This window comes from Phalacrocorax carbo, chromosome 3, assembly GCF_963921805.1.
Source record: "Phalacrocorax carbo chromosome 3, bPhaCar2.1, whole genome shotgun sequence".
NCBI lineage: Eukaryota > Metazoa > Chordata > Aves > Suliformes > Phalacrocoracidae > Phalacrocorax > Phalacrocorax carbo.
Genome location: NC_087515.1, coordinates 17,530,112 through 17,548,735, shown reverse-complemented (window position 1 = coordinate 17,548,735; position 18,624 = coordinate 17,530,112). Strand labels below are relative to the sequence as shown.

The window sequence follows — 18,624 nt, the reverse complement described above, 5'->3', positions numbered from 1 at the left end:
AGAGGACGCTTGGATGTGGTAACCTGGTGGTTTCATGGTCAGCTCTTTATTATCACGATCTGTGAGGAGGACGTGCTTGTTCCCCCAGAACAACCTGTGAAGTTTCTCACCAGCTCTGCAGTGATGGCATCACCTAGAGTTGCATGCTCGTGACCAAAGAGAAAGACTCAGAGCTTAGCAAAAAATGCACCCAGACTCCAACTCACCTTTCGGACTTTCCAGCACAATGCACAGAAAATGCAACTACAAAGAAATATACTGAGACGCAGTGGGGGCAATATATCTTTAATTTTTTTTGCTTTTTTTAGTATTACAGTATATTCTTATAAAAAGATACAGATAAAAAGGACACTATAGGATTTGTACATTTAATTCACTTAAAGTCTTAAACTGACTAAGAAATGAGGATACGCCAAGGCATTACAGCAGCACACAACCTCCCACTTCAGTAAGCAGCACTGTACTTTCCAGCCTCGGGGGCAGGGGCACCTCCCAAAGTGACCTGTGACTTTCAAGCTGAGCAGGCTTGCAGGGGAGGAGAATGGCTGAAGATGGGGATGGTTTGAAGGGGAGTTGTTAAGCACAGAGTGGCTCAGGTACCTGACATCCCTTTACAATTCTCCTAAAAGTGGCAAAGGTTTTTAAGGAGCCTCTTTAAGGGCAAGCATGAAGGGCAGGAAATGGCTTGTCATAAAGGCTTTTCTAGATCACTTGGGTGAGAGCTCTTAGTGGTGGACAGCTGAAAGGACCAAGCCCTTCATGAGCCCTGTGGAACATCTTGTAAACAGCCAGAACTACCTAAGGGGGAGTTTTGATCCAGATGCTGCTTTGAATTACACTGGTGTAAACCCAGAGCAACTTGTATTATACACTACCTATTCTATTCTACACTATCACCAGTAAGAAAAGATTCTGGTTTGGAAGATCTGGTTGGTGACAGCCAACAGGGCTTCACTAAGGGCAAATAGTGCCTGACAAATTTAGTGGCCTTCTACAACAGGGCTACAGCATTGGTGGATAAGGGAAAAACAACTGACATCATCTACCTGGACTTGTGCAAAGTGTTTGACACTGTCCCACAAGATGTCCTTGTCTCTAAATTGGAGAGACATGGATTTGACAGATGGACCACTCGGTGGATAAGGAACTGGCTGGGTGGTCGCACTCAGAGAGTTGTGGTCAACATCTTGATTTCCAAGTGGAGACCAGTGATGAGTAGCGCTCCTCAGGGGTTGGTATTGGGACAGGTGCTATTTAACATCTTTGTTGGTGACATGGATAATGGGATAGAGTGCACCCTCAGCAAGTTTGCCAATGACACCAATTTGTGTGGTGTGGTCAACACACTGGAGGGAAGGGATGTCATCCTGAGGGACCTTGACAGGCTTGAGAGGTGGTCCTGTGCGAACCTCATGAAGTTCAACAAGGCCAAGTGCAAGGTCCTGCACATGGGTTGGGGCAATCCTAAGCATGAATACAGGCTGGTCAGAGAATGGATTGAGAGCAGCCCTGAGGAGAAGGACTTGGGGGTATTGGTTGATGACCCAACAACATGCGCTTACAGCCTAGAAAGCCAAGGTATCCTTGGCTGCACCAAAAGAAACGTGACCAGCAGGTTAAGCGAGGTAATTTTTCCCCGCTACTCCACTCATTAGAGTGGAGACCCCACCTGGAGTACTGCATTCAGGTCTGGGGCCCCCTACAGAAGGAGGACATGGACCTGTTGGATTGAGTCCAGAAGAGGGCCACAAAGATAATCTGAGGCCTGGAGCACCTCTCCTGAGATAGGCCTGGAGAAGAGAAGGCTCCAGAGAGACCTTATAGCAGCCTTCCAGTACCTGAAGGGGGCCTACAAGAAAGCTGGAGAGGGACTTTCTACAAGGGCATGTACTGATAGGACAAGGAGTAATGGCTTTAAACTGAAAGTGGGTAGATTTAGATTAGATATAAGGAAGAAATTCTTCACTATGAGGGTGGTGAGGCACTGGAACAGGCTGCCCAGAGAAGTTGTGAACACCCCATCCCTGGAAGTGTTCAAGGCCAGGTTGGATAGGGCTTTGAGCAACCTAGTCTAGTGGAAGGTGTTCCGGCCCATGGAAGGGGGATTGGAACTAGATGGTCTTTCAGGTTCATTCCAACCCAAACCATTCTATGATTCTATGATCTATTAAGGATCCAGACTCTCTTACGAAATGAGGTGCCAAAACACCATGCTAGACTAATGGCATCCTTCCCAGCAGGCACAGTGAGCAAAATCTGGCCAACTTCAGGGGACTCTGGTCATCAAAACTACTACTTAGAGTAGTAGATAGTTTTATATATACATAGAGATCTAGAAATTCCATCTTTTCAGTTGGCGAAATTGTGTTACCCAGGTTGGCCTTTTCCACCTTTCATGACAGAAGCTAAGGTGGCCAGTGGAGGCTACTCATTTGAATGGTAGGCAACCAGAAATCTCCTATGTCAAGTACAGAAGCCAAGGAGCCATGGCCAAACACCTGGTGATTGCTAGAGACTCCATGGGTAGAAAACCAACCAGGAGAAAAATTTTGTTTACCCTGGATAATCTGGGGAGGTAGGATGGAGGAGGAGGAAGGGGAATTAGGGGAAATCCTTCTTCCTTGGCCTTGAAGATAGGAAGGAGTATTAGCTCTGAGGAAGGAGAACTGTCCCAGTTTGTCCCACCAGCATGTTTACTCTGGTGAGAAGTTACAAGGCATGAACTACTTTTGCCCATCTATCTAATTCTCTGCCATTGTAGCCAGAATGTGTGTGGAAGAGTGAAGTTTGAGCAAGCAACTGTGCAGCTTAACTCTTCTCAATCTTCCCACTGCAGGTTTTATAGAAAGTGTTCTAAAATAACCAACCTTCATCAGTTTACCACATGCTTTAAAATGAATGCTTTCACAGGACCAGAGTAGCTATGACAAAAGCAAAAGGCAAGTTTTATTTCTTCCCTCCCCTCCCACACCAAGACTGCTCACACACATCTCCTTGACTACCTCAGCTTGCTGCACAATAGCCAAGCCAGATGTCTAGCCGGTGTAATGCCCTGGCACGGTCTCAATAGTCTTTGCTGTAATGCAGTGTATACATACAAACATAGCAAACTAAAATAAGGCAAAATAAATAGAGGTGTCAGATTTACAGGTTCTCCTTAGAGATTCCTAAAACCTTTTTTTTTAAAATCATTTAACCCCCAAACAAACAGACAAACAAACAAACAAAAAAAGCCCCAAACAACCAACCCAGAAACGAAACTGCATATATCATATACATCATCAACTGTACAACTGATCTCCTTTCCCCTCACGGAAACTCCTGACTCAAACTTCTCCCATGCAACCCAGCTCAGAGTGTGAGCTTTCCAAAAGAAGAGGAAAGATTCAGCCAGTGGGGCTAACCATCCCAGAAACACCTGCCCCACAGTCTCCCACCAGGGCCCCTCACAATTCCTTTTCCTTCCTCAGACATTGTGAACACATTACAGAAATGCTTCTGAAGGACACCCGGGTCACCTCCCTAGTGGGGAGTCTCTCACCCCCGAACACTAGTCCTACTTCAGCTCTTGTAGGGAACCGGTGCTTGGATGAATGCTGTGCTGCAGGGCATGGAAGGGCCACGCTGCCCTGAAGTCACTTTACCTTGTAGCACTTCCAGAGACTTATGACCAACTGAGAAGAGTGACACAGACCAAAGGGATTGGGAAAGGGAGGGAGTTCTTCAGTCTCTTCTGGGGTCATCCTAATGCAACCTGCTTATAAACAATGCAGAGTCAGGTAAGTGAGTGAGCACTAGACCTCTAGGGACAAGGTCTGGAGAGTTAGAAAGTACCTCCTCTTCTAGGTGTGAAGAACTTCACCTAAAGTTAGCAATGACTGTACATTTCTGCAGGAAGTAGAACAAGCCTCTTTCTCACATCTCCCCCTCCTCCACTTATTTCCAAAGACAGTGATTTCACTTAAAATGCTGGTGCTAGGCACAGGTGCAAGGACAACAGCAGACCCTAGCTCTTCTCCAGCTCTCAGTGTGATAAAGAGGTTATGCCTCAATGTTATACCTCATGAATGCTTGCTATACCTGCTCCTGCTCTGATAGCACTAAAGGACAAGGAATAAGATTTTCCTTTCTCCTTCAATGTTCAGCAACTCTACCACAACTGCACTCAAGTGATGACAAACAAGGACAAACTTGGCTTCAGCAAGAATCTGACATCACATCCTAGAGCAGAGCCAACATTTTTCCTTATCTTCTATGTGACAGCCTCATCTTATACAGTAGATCTATTAATGGACCTCTCTGCTTCTCACCACTTATATGAAGTCACTGCTTGCCTCAGTGTGTAACTGAGCTTTTCCAAAACCCTCTTTATGAACATTCACCATGGAGTCTAGAGCCAGGGGGGACTGTCCAGCATGCTGAACAAAGCCTTCAGCCACCATCACAGATTCAAAACAAGTGTTTGGGGCACTGGAGTGCTGAGAAAGTTGAGCTGCAGTGAATCAGGGCCACGACTCTGAGCTTTCTGTCCATCCCAGTAATAAGTATCCCACAGCTGATTTATAGGAGTTGCACAATCTCTCATTATTTCTGTATGAGTCAAGGAGGTGGCAAAACTACAGCAGCTTTCTTTAACTCTGTCAGTGTGGCCGAAGCACCACGTACCATTTTATAGGACCTCTTTAAATTGGGGTTGAACTGTGTACAAAAATGGACAGAGGGCTTATCACTCTCTCTGCTTTTGCTACATTTGTGGCCTGGCAAAGTGACTTCAGTTTCAAGCACAGCATAAACCTGGTTTGACAAATACTGGGGCGGGGGGGAATGCTGTATGTATATTCAAGGGTTTTGCCCTGAGGTGTTTCTTCCCTGACAGCACTGCCATGCTGACAGTCTGCCTTATCAAACAAGTACCTGGGGAGCAAGCAAGCAGCCGTAAATTGGACAGAGCCATGAGTCGCATCGTCCTGCACCATGGCTGACCTTGGCACTACACCTGAATTTCTGGGTGAGTCCTAAACCCAGGGGGAACAAAGAGAGGGAAAAACCTACAGTGTTCTAATCCCTAAAAGCATCATCTTTGGAATTCAGGGATTATCCACATCTAAACTCCACTGTATACCAATTTGGCACGTATTACCACCTCTCATACGACTTACATGGCATAGGTTATATGGCATGCTTTAAACCAAGTCAAACAAAAGGGCTGGGATATAGCATGTCTACTTCAGGGAGCAGCAAGGAGCTTGTTAATATAATTTACAAGAGACATTTCTAAAAATCCACTTTGTCATTTAAAATAAAAATGCTTAAAAAAGTGAGAGTTTTTCTTAAACTTTCAAAAACCTTTATGAAATACAGTCTTTGTTCTACAAGGTGCTTGTGTCCACTGCAACGGCCATTGCTGTTAATAGCTAATCCCAGAAGGGGAGTGGGATGGTAAGGGAGGAGAATGCACCCAGCTCTTGTAAGATACCAGCTCTTTACGATGAGTATTATACAGAGGCGCGTCAGTCTGGAATGTTGTAAATAGGGAAATAGTGGGGTGGGAGACTTAAAATTAAGTAAACAATGAAACATTAAACAATGCTGACTTTTTTGCTTCTTTCCATAGTTTACATAATTATTTTACTCTCAAAATGTTCAGAAAACCACCACAGTTTGCTTCTCCAATATTGGTAGTGTGTAATACTGATCAGGCAGCGTGCATGGCAGAGGAAGTTCTGTTCTGCAGACCTGGTGCAGAGCCTGAGGTTGAGTGACATTCAGAGAAAAATCGAACCAAATTATTAAAGTGACAAATAGAGATTTTTTCACTTCCCTGGGATTCCTTGACATTTTGTGCTGTTGACTCTTGATGCATAGTTTGTAGATGGTGGGTCCCTCTTCTCAAGTGTTCTCTCTTTTCTTCCCATCTAGGAGGAAGAATCCATCACCATTTCTTTCTTTTCTCCTTTTTCTTCTCCAGGGAAGATAATAAAAAAGGAAGACAAGATATTTTTTTTTTTTTAAAAAAAGCCCATGACAGCCTACACAATCCAATCCTTGTCTTAGAGCCATGAAGACACACAGAATTCAGAATTCAGGCCTCTTCCTGGGATTCTTTGCTTTTTGTCTGTGTGCTTCATACATGTAGCTTAAATACAATTTTTTTTCTTATTAATTATCCCATCTCCAAAGCCCACTTGGCTTACATAATTCCGTGTCCTCCTGGAAAAATTCTCACTTTTCATTATGGGTCCCTCTGTTGGTTCATCCCAAGTGATCCCTTCAAAAAGGCTGTGGGCTCTAAGGCTCTCCTTCAACACCATCCATATCCTACTGAGTTATGTGACTCCCCTAGGCAGGAGTGCGGGGTGTGCAGTGAAGGTCAGCCTGTTAGAAAGATCAGTCCATGACAACAGCAATCACAGCTAGTATAGCATCAAGTGGAAGAGAAACCTCATTTCTTGCAGCCAGTGACCCCATTTGCTTTTTGCTACTTGTGACTTGTGGATGATACGAGGGAGCTCCTGATTTCTATTGGGCTGTGCTAAGAAATCTTGCGCAAACAGGTAAGAAACATTCTGCTGTTTCCCACCCACCCTCCAGCAATGACAACAGGCTCCACATTCATCTACTTGTAATCCCACCCTGGCAGTGGCTTAGTTTTCTAAAGAAAAGCCACAGCTTCTTTCCTAGAAGATGCATTTCATAACTTCGAGGCTCAACCGTCAACAAGTTCCAGAACACTCCTTCTAGAAAAGCAGAATCCGAAAGACTTTTGCAAAGTATTTTATGTTGATCCTGATTCTTGAATTTCAATTTGTTCCAGTACCTGATGCTTCCATCTAAGCATTAATTGCTTTGGACAGTGTAGGCCACACAAAAATACTATACAGAACACGAGATCAAAAGCATTTTCCAGGTGCTAATCAATGGCTTATAAAATCCAATTCTGGAAGGGAATTGGAAACCTCGAGAACCGCATCTTGGCAAGCTCCTGGAGGCCAGTCTAGATCTTGAAGAAGCAACAGGTTCTTACAGAGCTGCTCTGAAATTAGTCTTGCTTATTATCAGCAAGATGGAGAGTGTGACTAGTTTTTACTTTGGCACACAGAAAATTATCTTTCTCCAGCAGTGAGGCAGTCTGCAAGGCCCAAGTACGTTCTGTCATCACCATGAGGCCTTTGATGACACAACAAACTCCCAGAAGCAAATCTGTCAGCTCTGCATGGCCCAGTCGCAGACCCTGCTGGCTCCTCAGAGGCACTTTTATAATGGTTCAAATTAGGAGCACAGAAGAGGGATGAAAGGAAAGCTGATCATGGAAAGGTAACATCTCTACGTCTCTAGCCACAGACCAAAGAAATCCTTTGGAGCAGCTGTCAGAAAGGCGCCATCGCACACATTCTTCTTCCTTGTTTTGCACTTTTTCATCACCTTCTTTTGGTTTATTATTTTTCTTCCTCTTGTAATTAATAATTTAGCTTTGTCACCACCCGCTCCCGGCTTGTCTCTAGGCCTTGGTTCCCCGAACGCTTGCGGTTACGCTTGAGCTTGGATATGTCTTTGTCAAAGACTTCACCCGACCTTAATGCTGACACCAGGTCATCAAACTCCCCACTCTCTTCAGAGATGCTTCCAGCTTTTGCTTTCTTTTGTCGCCTCTCTTTTTCCCTCTGCTCTTTTAGCTGTGGAGAAAGACACAAAACTTCAGGATTAGCTAACCAAGGTGCCAGATCACTAGGTACACTGCCAAGAAGCAGCTAAGATGCATCAGTACAGTTTAGCGAAAAAAAGAGATCAGGATCCTATCCACAAGGCCGTTACCTGTGCCAAGAGCAACAGGCAACCACGCTGGGCTTCCCTTCTGCATAGGTAAGCAGAGGGCAGGAGAGATGAACAATGAGTACCATTGTATGTTTGCCTCACAAAGCACTACCACCCTGGAGCAAAGAGGACACATGGTATCTGTCTATGCTGCTGCTGTTTTGCACTAATTTTACAGTAGGATAGTGCCAGTAAAGTAGCTGTGCCAAATGACAGTCTACAAGTGATGCTGGCACAGAGCCTGCAGCCCGAGAGCAGGAGAGTCTGGCACTGGGCAGGAGCAGCACCATCCTCAAAGTGCTGGGGCAGAACAAGCAGGGCTAGGTTTGGTATCTGAATCCAAAAAAGGGCAATTTAGGACCCAAACAGTAGGCCCTTGAGAGCTGACAGGACACCAAGCAGGAAAAGTGTCATCATTTGTGAAAAGAATGATGCCAATGAGAGGTGGCAGGGAGAAAGACATAAAACAGTGACAGTGACAGGACATGAGCATTGGAATTGGTACTCTCAACCTTTCTCTCTTGAGACATGAAAAGGTGATGGAAGGAAACACCTTCCTGTGCCCAGGTCCTCACCATTGCCTCCATGCGTGCCCTGCGCTCCTCCTCTTCTTTTTTCTTCCTCATATTCTCCAGATCTTGCTTGGCCTCTGCAAACGACTGTAAGAAAGTGTCGAAGATGCCAAAAAATTCATCTGGCTGCATCTTGCCCTCACTCTCTCCAAAATGCTTCAGTGCCTTGGCATACTGTCAAGGGGGCAGAAAACACAAGAGCAATAATTAGGCAGGCAGTTTGGTGAAAACAGTGAGGAAAGCTTATGAGTAACCACACATGTAATTCAATACCCTCTGAGCATTCATGCGGCAAGAGTAGAAACTACCCGCTGGCAACAGAAGTGCCTCTCCTTAAGGCAGGTGCCTCTGTCCCTGAAGAATCTGCTCTCCTGAATATCCTTTGGGCAGCATCGAGCAATGGTGCTGGAGAGAACTAGCTGTCCATATATAAAAAAAAACATGTTCAGTGCCTGAGGGTGATGGAGTAGTTTCAGAGGACGGCTGTCTGGCCACTTCTCAGCTGAAGCTGTGGGACCACAGGGGCACAGAAGAACAGTGAGCTAGCTGAGGAAACAAGTAGTTTTAGTCCATCCTAACTATCAAACAAGTAGTTTTAGCCCATCCTTTCCCCTTCCACCTTCCCCTCAAACTCACTTTTAAAATGGCTGGAGTTAGAGGGTTTTTTTGCAATAACATTACAGTCTGTCCTCTCAGGAGTCTTTTGCCATGTCATCCATCACTCTGGAGTCCTCTGAGTCAGGGTGTTGCCTGGGAGAGAGGCGACTATGGACAGACACGGCATAAAAGAGGGGCAAGGAAAGCAGCCAGGGCTCCCGGGCAGACTTAAAAGAGAGTGAATACATCACAACTGGCTTTTATTTTAAAACACCAATGTTGAGGCTGCAGGACACATGTGGAGACAGCCAACTGGCAGGACTTCAGTCACAGGGCAGTCATGATTGGGATATGGTAAATTCACAGCAACGCCTGGCTCCTGGACACCAGTCCTGCAGTAGTTGTACTCACTTCTTTGCTCTCTCACACTCACAAACATGCCTCTCTACTCACCAAAATGCACTCAAACACATGCACATATAGTCTGTCAAGAGCATGTATGCATGTGCCCACTAATTCCTACATAAGTGTACAGATTTAAAAGCTGTATCATTGTCCAACCACCTTCACTCACAAACCTCTGTATCACAACAGGCAGCACCAGGAAGACACTCCTGACAGCACTAGTGCCCTGATGCACAGCTCCCCTAGCATTCCCTGCTTGCACTTTAACATACCACCACTGAGCAGCAGAGCGTCCTTACAGACCTCAACATTTACCAAACCAAACCCAGACTCTCGCAGGTTATAGGCTGCCTTCAGACTCTCTTGTGTGTGTCTTCAGCTCATACTAACACAGCCCAGCCTCCCTTTCCTTAGGTGGGTGCTCTTGCAGAATGGAAAAGAGCAAAAACGGTTCAGGCTCTGATCCCAAGGGCAAAATTAGTTTGGAAGCAGGTCTTATAAACCCCTTTGGCCCTGTACCAGGTAAAGCATAAAGAACATCTCCCAGTCAACTGCAGGGGATAGAAATCTCCAAGGAAAGCAGCTTCCTTCTGGCACACACTGAGACACTCGGCATCTCCCCTCCTCTGCTTTCCGTGCCAGGCCCACAAAGCAGTTTGAAGCAATAGCTTCTTTTTTCTTTAAAAAGGCTCTGTTCTCAGCCAGAAACAAACAAAGAAACCCAAAGTATCTGGGGAAAAAAAACCCGCTGGAAGAAATGCAAGTTGCTTTGAGCTACCAAACATGGCAGGAGTTGAAGGAAGCGCTACAGCAGAAAGTCATGGAGGGAATTCAGAGTATGGAAACAGCAATAGATTACTTCTCTGTTTTAACACCATTTCTCTGAAACCTCTGAAGACACATACATACATGTATGCACACCTTTTCTCTCTCCCCACCCCTCTCTGCATATGTGTATTTTCTCTGTATATAATGTAGGCATAGTGTGCTTCAATATTAGGAAAGTGCAGCAGTCTTACAGTAATCCACACTGACCAGCACCAGCTCTTCATCAGAGAGAATATAGGCTGTCAATACTGCAGAGGGAGATAATGCATCTCCATGCACTGTATTTTCTTGGCTTGCCTGCTCCAGCGTGCCAATCAGCCAGGGGTGCGGCAGTGCCAGAGAAAGACTTCAGCACAAGCATTGCCACTGCTGCTTGAACACAGAGAGTGCCTAAAGCTCATTGGTCACTGGAGATGTGCTACCTGGAATCTCTTCCCACTTAACTTGTGGTTAACTCCTGTGAAAATTGAAAATAATGCACAAATTAGGAGCAGTGACTAGAGCTGCCAGTTAGAAGGATGGCTTGTCCACCTCCTGCGAAGCTTGAAGTTCAGCGGTAGCCCACAGGAGATGGCTGTTGTACCTAGTGATGCACTGCCTCTGTCCCCTGCATTCCTCCTGTGCACAGCAAACATGAGTGTGGTGCTACACAGGAACCAAGCTGGTTTGAGCCCATGAATGGCCATAAGGGTTTCCCAGCCTTTTAGGGAGGATAAGGGTTGAAAAGGAGGGAGTCCTTGCCTGGGGCTTTTGGATCCTACGTACATGGAAGTCTCCATTAGAGGGGGGTGTTGTCTGCAAATGTTCTGAACACGGCCTGTCACCCAGCTACCAGCACAAGCTAGTTGGGCACACTGTCTTTTCACTGTTTAAATTGAAACAAACCCCTCTGTTTTTATTACTTCTTCTGTTTCCCCATAGCTCTGGTTCTATGATTACACGTACTTTTTCAAAGCACCGGTGCTGGGATGAAGGGCAGTGAGCTGCTGGAGGCAGCCTCCCCAACCCAGGTAGGAGGCTTAGGCTCCTACCTGCACACAGGGACTAAAACCACACTGCCTGCCTCGCTCAAGGCATAAGAGGCAACACGGTGCAGATGGAGGTGCTCTGGACCCCAGCCCTCTCTTCTGCTCTCCACTACAGGATTTGTGTCACCCTATACAAATCAAACAGTACCTGCTCTTGTGCACACTTGTGAAATATGTAGCTGAGTCCTCATGCATGCGGAATGCTCCCAGAATTCTGTGACATGCTATAATACTGCGGAACAAGGGCTGAAACTTGCTTTTTCTTGAAGTCATCTGGGGACAGATGACATGGGCAAAAGCAAGATGGAAAACTGTGTTTCAGTAGGTTTTCCACTGTAACACAGGATGGCATATATTTTTTTCATTAAAAAATTCATTTCCACACCATAAGGGCCCCCAAGCTCCATGATATAACAGGTCCATGAGCTCAGTGCCAGCACTGCTTCCTCTGCCAAACTTTCCACTGAATTCATCCTCTTGCCAAAGCAAATCGTTTAGACAGTTGTTTATTTTAAAAAGCCATTTTAGCAAGGAGAGGGAAAGCGGGACAGCAGCACACACACTCTCTGCTGTGCTTGCCAATGAAATGTTAAACAGTGGCAGAAGAGCTCTGCAAACTGCAGGAACGGGGCTCTATGAGGAGGAAGAAAAACAGCCATGATAAAAATTTCCTGCTGTCTGTGCTGTCTGCTATTGCAGGAGGAGCCAATGTACAAATAAATCATACCATGTAGCCATGCAACATGAACTGTCTTCCCCAGAGAAGTAATCCTGAGTTTGCTGTTATGAAGACTCCAATGCTGCACTGAGGCAGTTAAAAGAAATGTCTGTTCTCTTTATGGGACAGATTCAGATCAGTTAATAGAAAGAGCCCAGCTGATTTCAGTCAGCGCTGGGACCATCTCTCCTTGCACCTAAATGCTCTTAAAGGATTCTCCCAGGAGTTCAGCAGTGACTCTGGCAGCCCCAAAATCAAGACACAGGTGCCATAAACATTTCTGATATGTTAGATGCCAACCTGCCCTGAAGTGTCTGTGGTTCTAAGTCACTGTACAACAGCTACGTAATTTATTTATCAAATGGCTGTTTCTGACAGCAGGCTGTGGTGACTGCTCATGCCCTTTGTAACATACCTTGTCTTGACTTCCTCAATCTCCGTCCTGATTCATTTCTTGTTCATTAGCCCCAGCAGCTGACAGAAAATACCAGTCCCCCAAAATGAATGACTAAAGTGCCAACCGGCACTTGGACTACAGTATTTCTGTGTGCTTCATAGCATTCTGCCATTAACGACTATTTTCTTAAATGGATTTTGGCTTTCACTGCCTTGCTGTTCTTCAAAACGGTATAAGTGCTAAGCTTATTAAATGCCTGGGCAGAGTCTGAACTCCTCTCTCCATGATGATAAATGCCCTGCTCAAGAGGAGCTGTCATGAGAAAGACTGAGGATGCACATTTTTCCTACCCGCCTCATCAGCCTTGCCCAGGCAGTGGCCTCCATTGTGCCTCTGTAGAGAGGCTTAAGTTTCATATTCATCGTAGGAATGGCAATACCTGACTAAGCAGACTTTGTTCTTCTAGGAAGATCCAAAATGTTTTAAAAACAGGCTTGTTATAAACCAAGCACAAGGTAGAACAGCTATGAAGCAGTCTAGTGACCTAAGTTCATACCTGTCAACATTTAAGTATGTTGTAAAGCTTCATACAGGGCAAATGTCACCTTTTTCAAGTAGGAAAATAAAATTCATACCATGGGAGGTCACCATTCCTCTGCCTGGGCATTTTCATTGCTTCCCCACAGAAACACATGGAAAAATTTTCACAAACAAAATTCAACCCCATTCTGTTATTTTTTTATGTAAAAAGTCAATTTTTCATCTGTTCAAACACTTAAAAACTGGTGAAGGGTTCCAGGGCAGCATTTAACTTTCTCCTGCCCCCACCATCCAGTTTATGGGAAATGTCAGAAAACATTATCCCTTGATCTAATCTATATATTCCCTTATAAAGTGGTATTGAAAGTGAGAAAAACACAAGAAGAACAAGAACCAGCTGTGCTAGGGAGCCCATTTAAAGAGTTGGTCTAAGTTTTCAATCAGTTCTTAACCAAGCCATCTGTTTACTGCATGAAGATAAGCACAGTTACAAGGCTTCGTTTGCAAACAGATGCCTGCATCTGACAACCTGGCCCTTTAAATTTAAAATATCACTTCCTCCCCATGGCCACTAGTTGTAAATGGTCCTTTTTAAGCAAAAAGGCCAAAAGTAGTACTGCATGGGTTTGTGAAAAATATCCTCTACAGAGAAGGTCAGCACCACACCTTGGTAATGGATTGTTTCCATAACTTAAAGGAATAAAGAAATTGTTTTTGCTAATACTAAAGACACTTAAAAAAACCCCCAAAACTTCCCAGGTTTGAAAAGATAATTTGTATTGTTTTAAATCCCAGCTGAGAAAACATGGCTCTGATTAACTTATGACAATCAATTAGCCACATCTATATTTAGAAGGATATCCAACTCCAGCTGTTAAAACTAGGGTTTCATTATTATTAATAAATCTGTGAACCAGACCAATTCTTCCTGGGCTCATTAGGATATTTTTAAAATTCTTCCCTCTCCCACTACCTTTTTTTTTTTCAATTTGCTTTGCTTTGAGAAATCAAAAAAGAACAGGATAATCAGATGTCTTGGTCCTTCTCTTCCTTTAATTGGCTGTTATAGTAGGTTTCCATGGTAAGAAAAAAGCTTGTGATTCAACAAACACAGAGAGCCCACTGAGGTTGGAAGATGTTACAGGCTTTGCAAAGCACATCTGGTTTGTTGAAAACTTCCAGCTTTCTTTTTCCCTTTTTTAAGAAAAAATGAGGAAAAAGAGGAAGAAGAGAACGGGAAAATAGTATGAGGTGAACATGAGAAATAGCTCAGCATTGGTAAGGACAGACAGTTCCCTTTTAAGAGTCCAAAAGCAGCTTTTTGCAAGTGGAAGAACCAAAGCCATAGGTTGAGCAGAAGTTGGAATGGCATGTGTTCAAACATAGTAAGGGTGTGTGAGGAGAAGGTAGAGAAACATTTCCTAAGCATGTTATAGTCATTAAAATAAAACATCTCTTTATGTCGAGTCCTTTATGTTGGCTATGTCTAAAAACACGTGCAACAACTTCCAGACATATTGGTCTGTCTGTAGGGAGATCCCCTGGTTATTCTTAAAGCAAGAGAATGGCATTTTTCCTGCAAGTGCCTGATCAAGAAAAGTTGCATTGCTGTGCTGTAAATGTACCACTTGCTGGTTTTTAACCCCTGACAAGAATCTGTATTGAGCTTTTGTCCTAGTGTGACAAATGAAAGGACCACCGCCATCTATAACACCAAACCAAAAGCGGGCAGTCTAAGGCAAGGATAGAGTGAATTTGCTTCCAGAAATGTGCACCTAACTGTAATAAAGTTGAAAAATCTACCCAGTTGTAAAAGAGAAGCCCCCAAACCATAGAAAACTGAACTTTTTTCAGTAAATTTAAGGGAGGCAAAGAATGTAAAATATTGTTTTTGTGATTATAAAGCCAATATGGTGTGAACATTATTGTCGGAACTGCTTTGAATCTTCTAAAGCAACATGAGAGCGATGAAAAAAATAGGCACATTATTCTGCACAAAATTTCTTTACAATATTAACAGTGTTAGACAGCCCAGCTTCGCCTTCAGAGTGCTGTAATAACTACTGCCCCACTGGCATTTGCCAGGGCAGCTAGCTCTACCTGACAGCCAGTAGCTCCTGGTGTTTGCAGCTGCAAGTCAGTATTACCAACATCATCTCCACAGCAAGGAAATGCTTTTGAATTACAGAATGACATTACTGCAGAGCAACTGGATGAGTGAGGAATCGTTCTGTTCAGATCCTCAGCCTGTATTTTGCCTATCCTTCAAAATGTAGGGGCTACCAATCCAACCATACAGGTTTCATTAATAATGCAATAGTTCCCTTAACACTACAAGGACTGACACCAGCGGTGGAAAAAAATCAATCCAAAAGGAATAACACACTTCCTTCATAAAGCCAAACACTTTTAACGTGCCAGCCAGCAAAGGCAGATTTGCCATTACATATAGTTTACTTTAGAACTTGCTCTTCTCTAAACATTTTCATATGCTTATGATCTTTTTGTATAAATTCTTCCTCATTCAGCTGAAAGACAGGGGGATTAGTGCCAGATTCCAATCACCAGCAAAGAACAAGCGCCTCCTTAGTTGTATAAATCTGGTAATGGAGATGCAGACAGTGAGAGGACAAAATGATCACAGCAGCACCTGATGAGTAAAACGCACGTAGTGCTGGCTGTGTAAGAAGGATCCAAGGATGTTGGACAAACCACCCATGTTTGGGATTTCTATCCTTGCAATGAAATACAAACAGTAACAGAGAAGCATAAGTGGAAAAGATCAGGTATTCAGGGTTACCAAACTACCCAGAGGTGCATTTTTAAAGGAAAGAAATGAAGAACAAATGTCCCCAGCTGAATGAGCAGAGTGGGATGAAGTCAGAAGCAGAAGGTAAAAGGTATGAGGTCACTATCGCTAATCACCAAAGAACCTCTTTTTAAGAGATTCCTGAAAAGGCAGTCCCTTCAACACTAAGGCATGGTGTGGTATCCTGGTACAGACATTACCATGGCAATTCTATGCCACACATGGATAATATTAAGGAAGATTACCAAGCAGTGGGCAAGAGCACTGAACCTTCTTTTAATCCCAAAATATATTCTAAATGACTACAGACCAGACTGGGAAAAGAAATAAATTTCAGCCTAAAACACTTTCAGTGTCTATCATAGTTTCCACTACAGTCCCAGCATCGGAAATTGCTGCTTCCATTTTGGTTCAGGCTTTTGACTGAGACAGTGAAACCCCAAACACTTCAAAAGGTGCTCTTACCTTGTCTCTAGCCTCATTGAGAAGGTCTTCTAACTCCGAGAAGCTGAAACTGGCCACAGTGATGAAATCGCTCATGACGGGAACGAACCTGTCCCCTGATTCCCGTATGCGTCTCTTCTGATAATCCAGTTCCTGAAAGAGATGAAGTAAGAGATATAGACAGGCAAGCATCAAAGATTCCTTCCTGACAAGGAAGGGAGCAAGGAAGCCCATCTATTTCACTCAACGTAGTGCATGCTCACTCCTCATGCATTCATCCGGAGCTGTATCTCAGAACCCATTTTCTCACTAAATCAAAGGTTTTGCCTTTTCAGCATGAGAAGGAAGGTTAAGGTGGGATGAAGACTGGTTTTAGTAACAGTTCCCTTTACCATCAAACAACAAACACTCCCAAGAAAGCCATCAACATGTTGAATTTCTAATACAACTTTATAAATTAAGCATCAAGTATGTGATATGTTGCATTTTTTTCCTGTGCAAAATGACAAATAATAGAGAACTCAGATTGTGTAGCAAATGAATTTGAAATGTTTAATAGTGAGTTTCCCTCCATCTTCTCTTCCCACGGTGACTCAAAAGGCTGTACACTTGGGGAAATGTGTACATGTGTGAATATATAGTTCCTAGCTCTGTATCTCCCCTTTAGTTCTCTGAAAAGCATTAGGTGGGCAGCAAAAAGATATCAAAATTGGTTCTCCCATTGAAGAACAATCAGAAAGTTGTCAGATGCAACATCTGCTAGCACCCTGCTAACCAGTAAGCATTAGCTTGGATGTCATAAAAATCATAGTGTTATAAACTGCGGGCATTGCAATAAGAAGATTCATGGCGGGGGGGGGGCGGGGGGAGACAAGACATAAACCCATAGGAAACTAAGCTCTATTTGTCTGCTACCTATAGAAAGACAAAAAAAATATTGTTAAGATTCTTTCTTTCTGGCTGAAGTTGTTTAGTCTTAAGCCAAGATTACCCTTACTCTGTTCACCATGCTTGTGTTATGGAAAGAGCTACAGAGCTCCTCAAAATGCCTAAGTTATAGTGAGACTGGCAGTCTCCCATGCCTGTGCTTGGCTTGTGCGCTGTTGACAGTCTCATGGGGACAATGAAATTGTAATCTGGGCCTCATCTTTATTCTCTGCTGAATAATCAGTGGGAAAGAAAGCCTTACTTTCTCTGTAGGGAAAGCAGCATGAAACAGCAGGTCAGGTTGCAATCTGACCCTCTGTTCCCTTTGGAAGAAAATATTTTTGTGCTGGCTGCAACTCCAGCTACATGCTTGTTTGTTGCTCTCTGTTACTGGTCATCAAAATACTGGTTCACAGAGCCAAATGGGTAAGTACATAAGCACCTATATGGAGAGACTGCTTGGGATTTGCTCCACGGTGCTGCTGAATGCAAAGAATGGCTTTGGCCATCAACAATCTAAAACCAGATGTGATATATCTTCTGGTCCGATGTGAGTTGGAAAGAGAATGTAACCACTACAAGGAAAGACCACAAGGCAGAAAAGGGGCAGGAAAAGCAATGAGCAGGTGGCCGGAGAAAAGTCCACATTAAAGAAGTGCTACTTCCCCTGCTTTATATTATATCCACTTCTCCACTGGTTTTCCTAACACATCACAAGGAACGGTCCCGGGGGCACTACTCAGTTACATCACTTTGCAATGAATTGTCTCTATGTTACAATCACTTTGAATTGGACCTTACAAGTACAGGAAATGAAATGTCACTTCACTTGCTTCTAAGAATTATGCAGGTTTTTTCAGCCACACTCTCCCATTCTAACTTTTAAGTTAATTTTAGCTGAAAGTTGTTCTACTCTCCCCCCTCTCGCCACCCACCCTCTGCCCCCAAGCAGGTGTGTATAACAGTTCTGTCATCTTACTCACTGTTGACAGCTATGGCATTTGGGACCGTTACTGGAGAGCAATGTTTTTCAAAGTAGAAGTAATGTTAGGTGGTCTGCGCTTCAATTTCAAATTCAGTCCTTCCCTTCAGAATAATTCTTCCAAAATAAAAAAAAAAACCCACACAAGTAACCCACTTGACTATGTAATCAGCCAGAGAATAAGGAACTCCTCTGTATCTTCTAGAAATGGTCTATACTAGTCATAACAGCAAAATGGCAGAAGCAAGTACTGCCTCTTGTGGGCTGGGATGGTGGTTCTCTAGAGAGATGAAATGAGTCAGCCATGGCAGTAGTTTCTCAAGCGGTGGTTATGATCTCCTTGCTGTGTGAGAGAAGGGCTTTGCTGTCAGAATTCACTTCCTGATTTGGAGAAGACCAAGAACTACTTAGCTGTCCTTCTGGGAGCACCCTACACAAAGGCAACAGCTGCATTCATGTCTTGAAAATGAGTATGTCTTATTTCTACAAAGAAGCTGCAAGTCTAGGAAGGCAAAGTGTTAGTAGTACCTTTAAGAACATCTGACTATGAAACTATTTTTAGCTT

At 43.9% G+C, this 18,624-nt stretch overlaps 1 protein-coding gene across 4 annotated transcripts in view; it reads right to left on the bottom strand.

Moving 5' to 3' along the window:
• Nucleotides 1-275: 275 nt before the first annotated feature.
• The window catches only part of DAAM2 (dishevelled associated activator of morphogenesis 2), a 214,309-nt gene continuing 195,960 nt past the window's right edge, over nucleotides 276-18,624 (bottom strand). For all 4 annotated transcript variants that reach the window (XM_064446028.1, XM_064446025.1, XM_064446027.1 and 1 more), the window contains 3 exons: nucleotides 16,172-16,303; nucleotides 8,388-8,558; nucleotides 276-7,673 (listed from right to left, as the gene is read on the bottom strand). In XM_064446028.1, coding sequence (XP_064302098.1) covers nucleotides 7,458-7,673; nucleotides 8,388-8,558; nucleotides 16,172-16,303 — 519 coding nt within the window. In that variant the 3' untranslated portion in view covers nucleotides 276-7,457. The remainder of the gene's footprint in view (nucleotides 7,674-8,387; nucleotides 8,559-16,171; nucleotides 16,304-18,624) is intronic.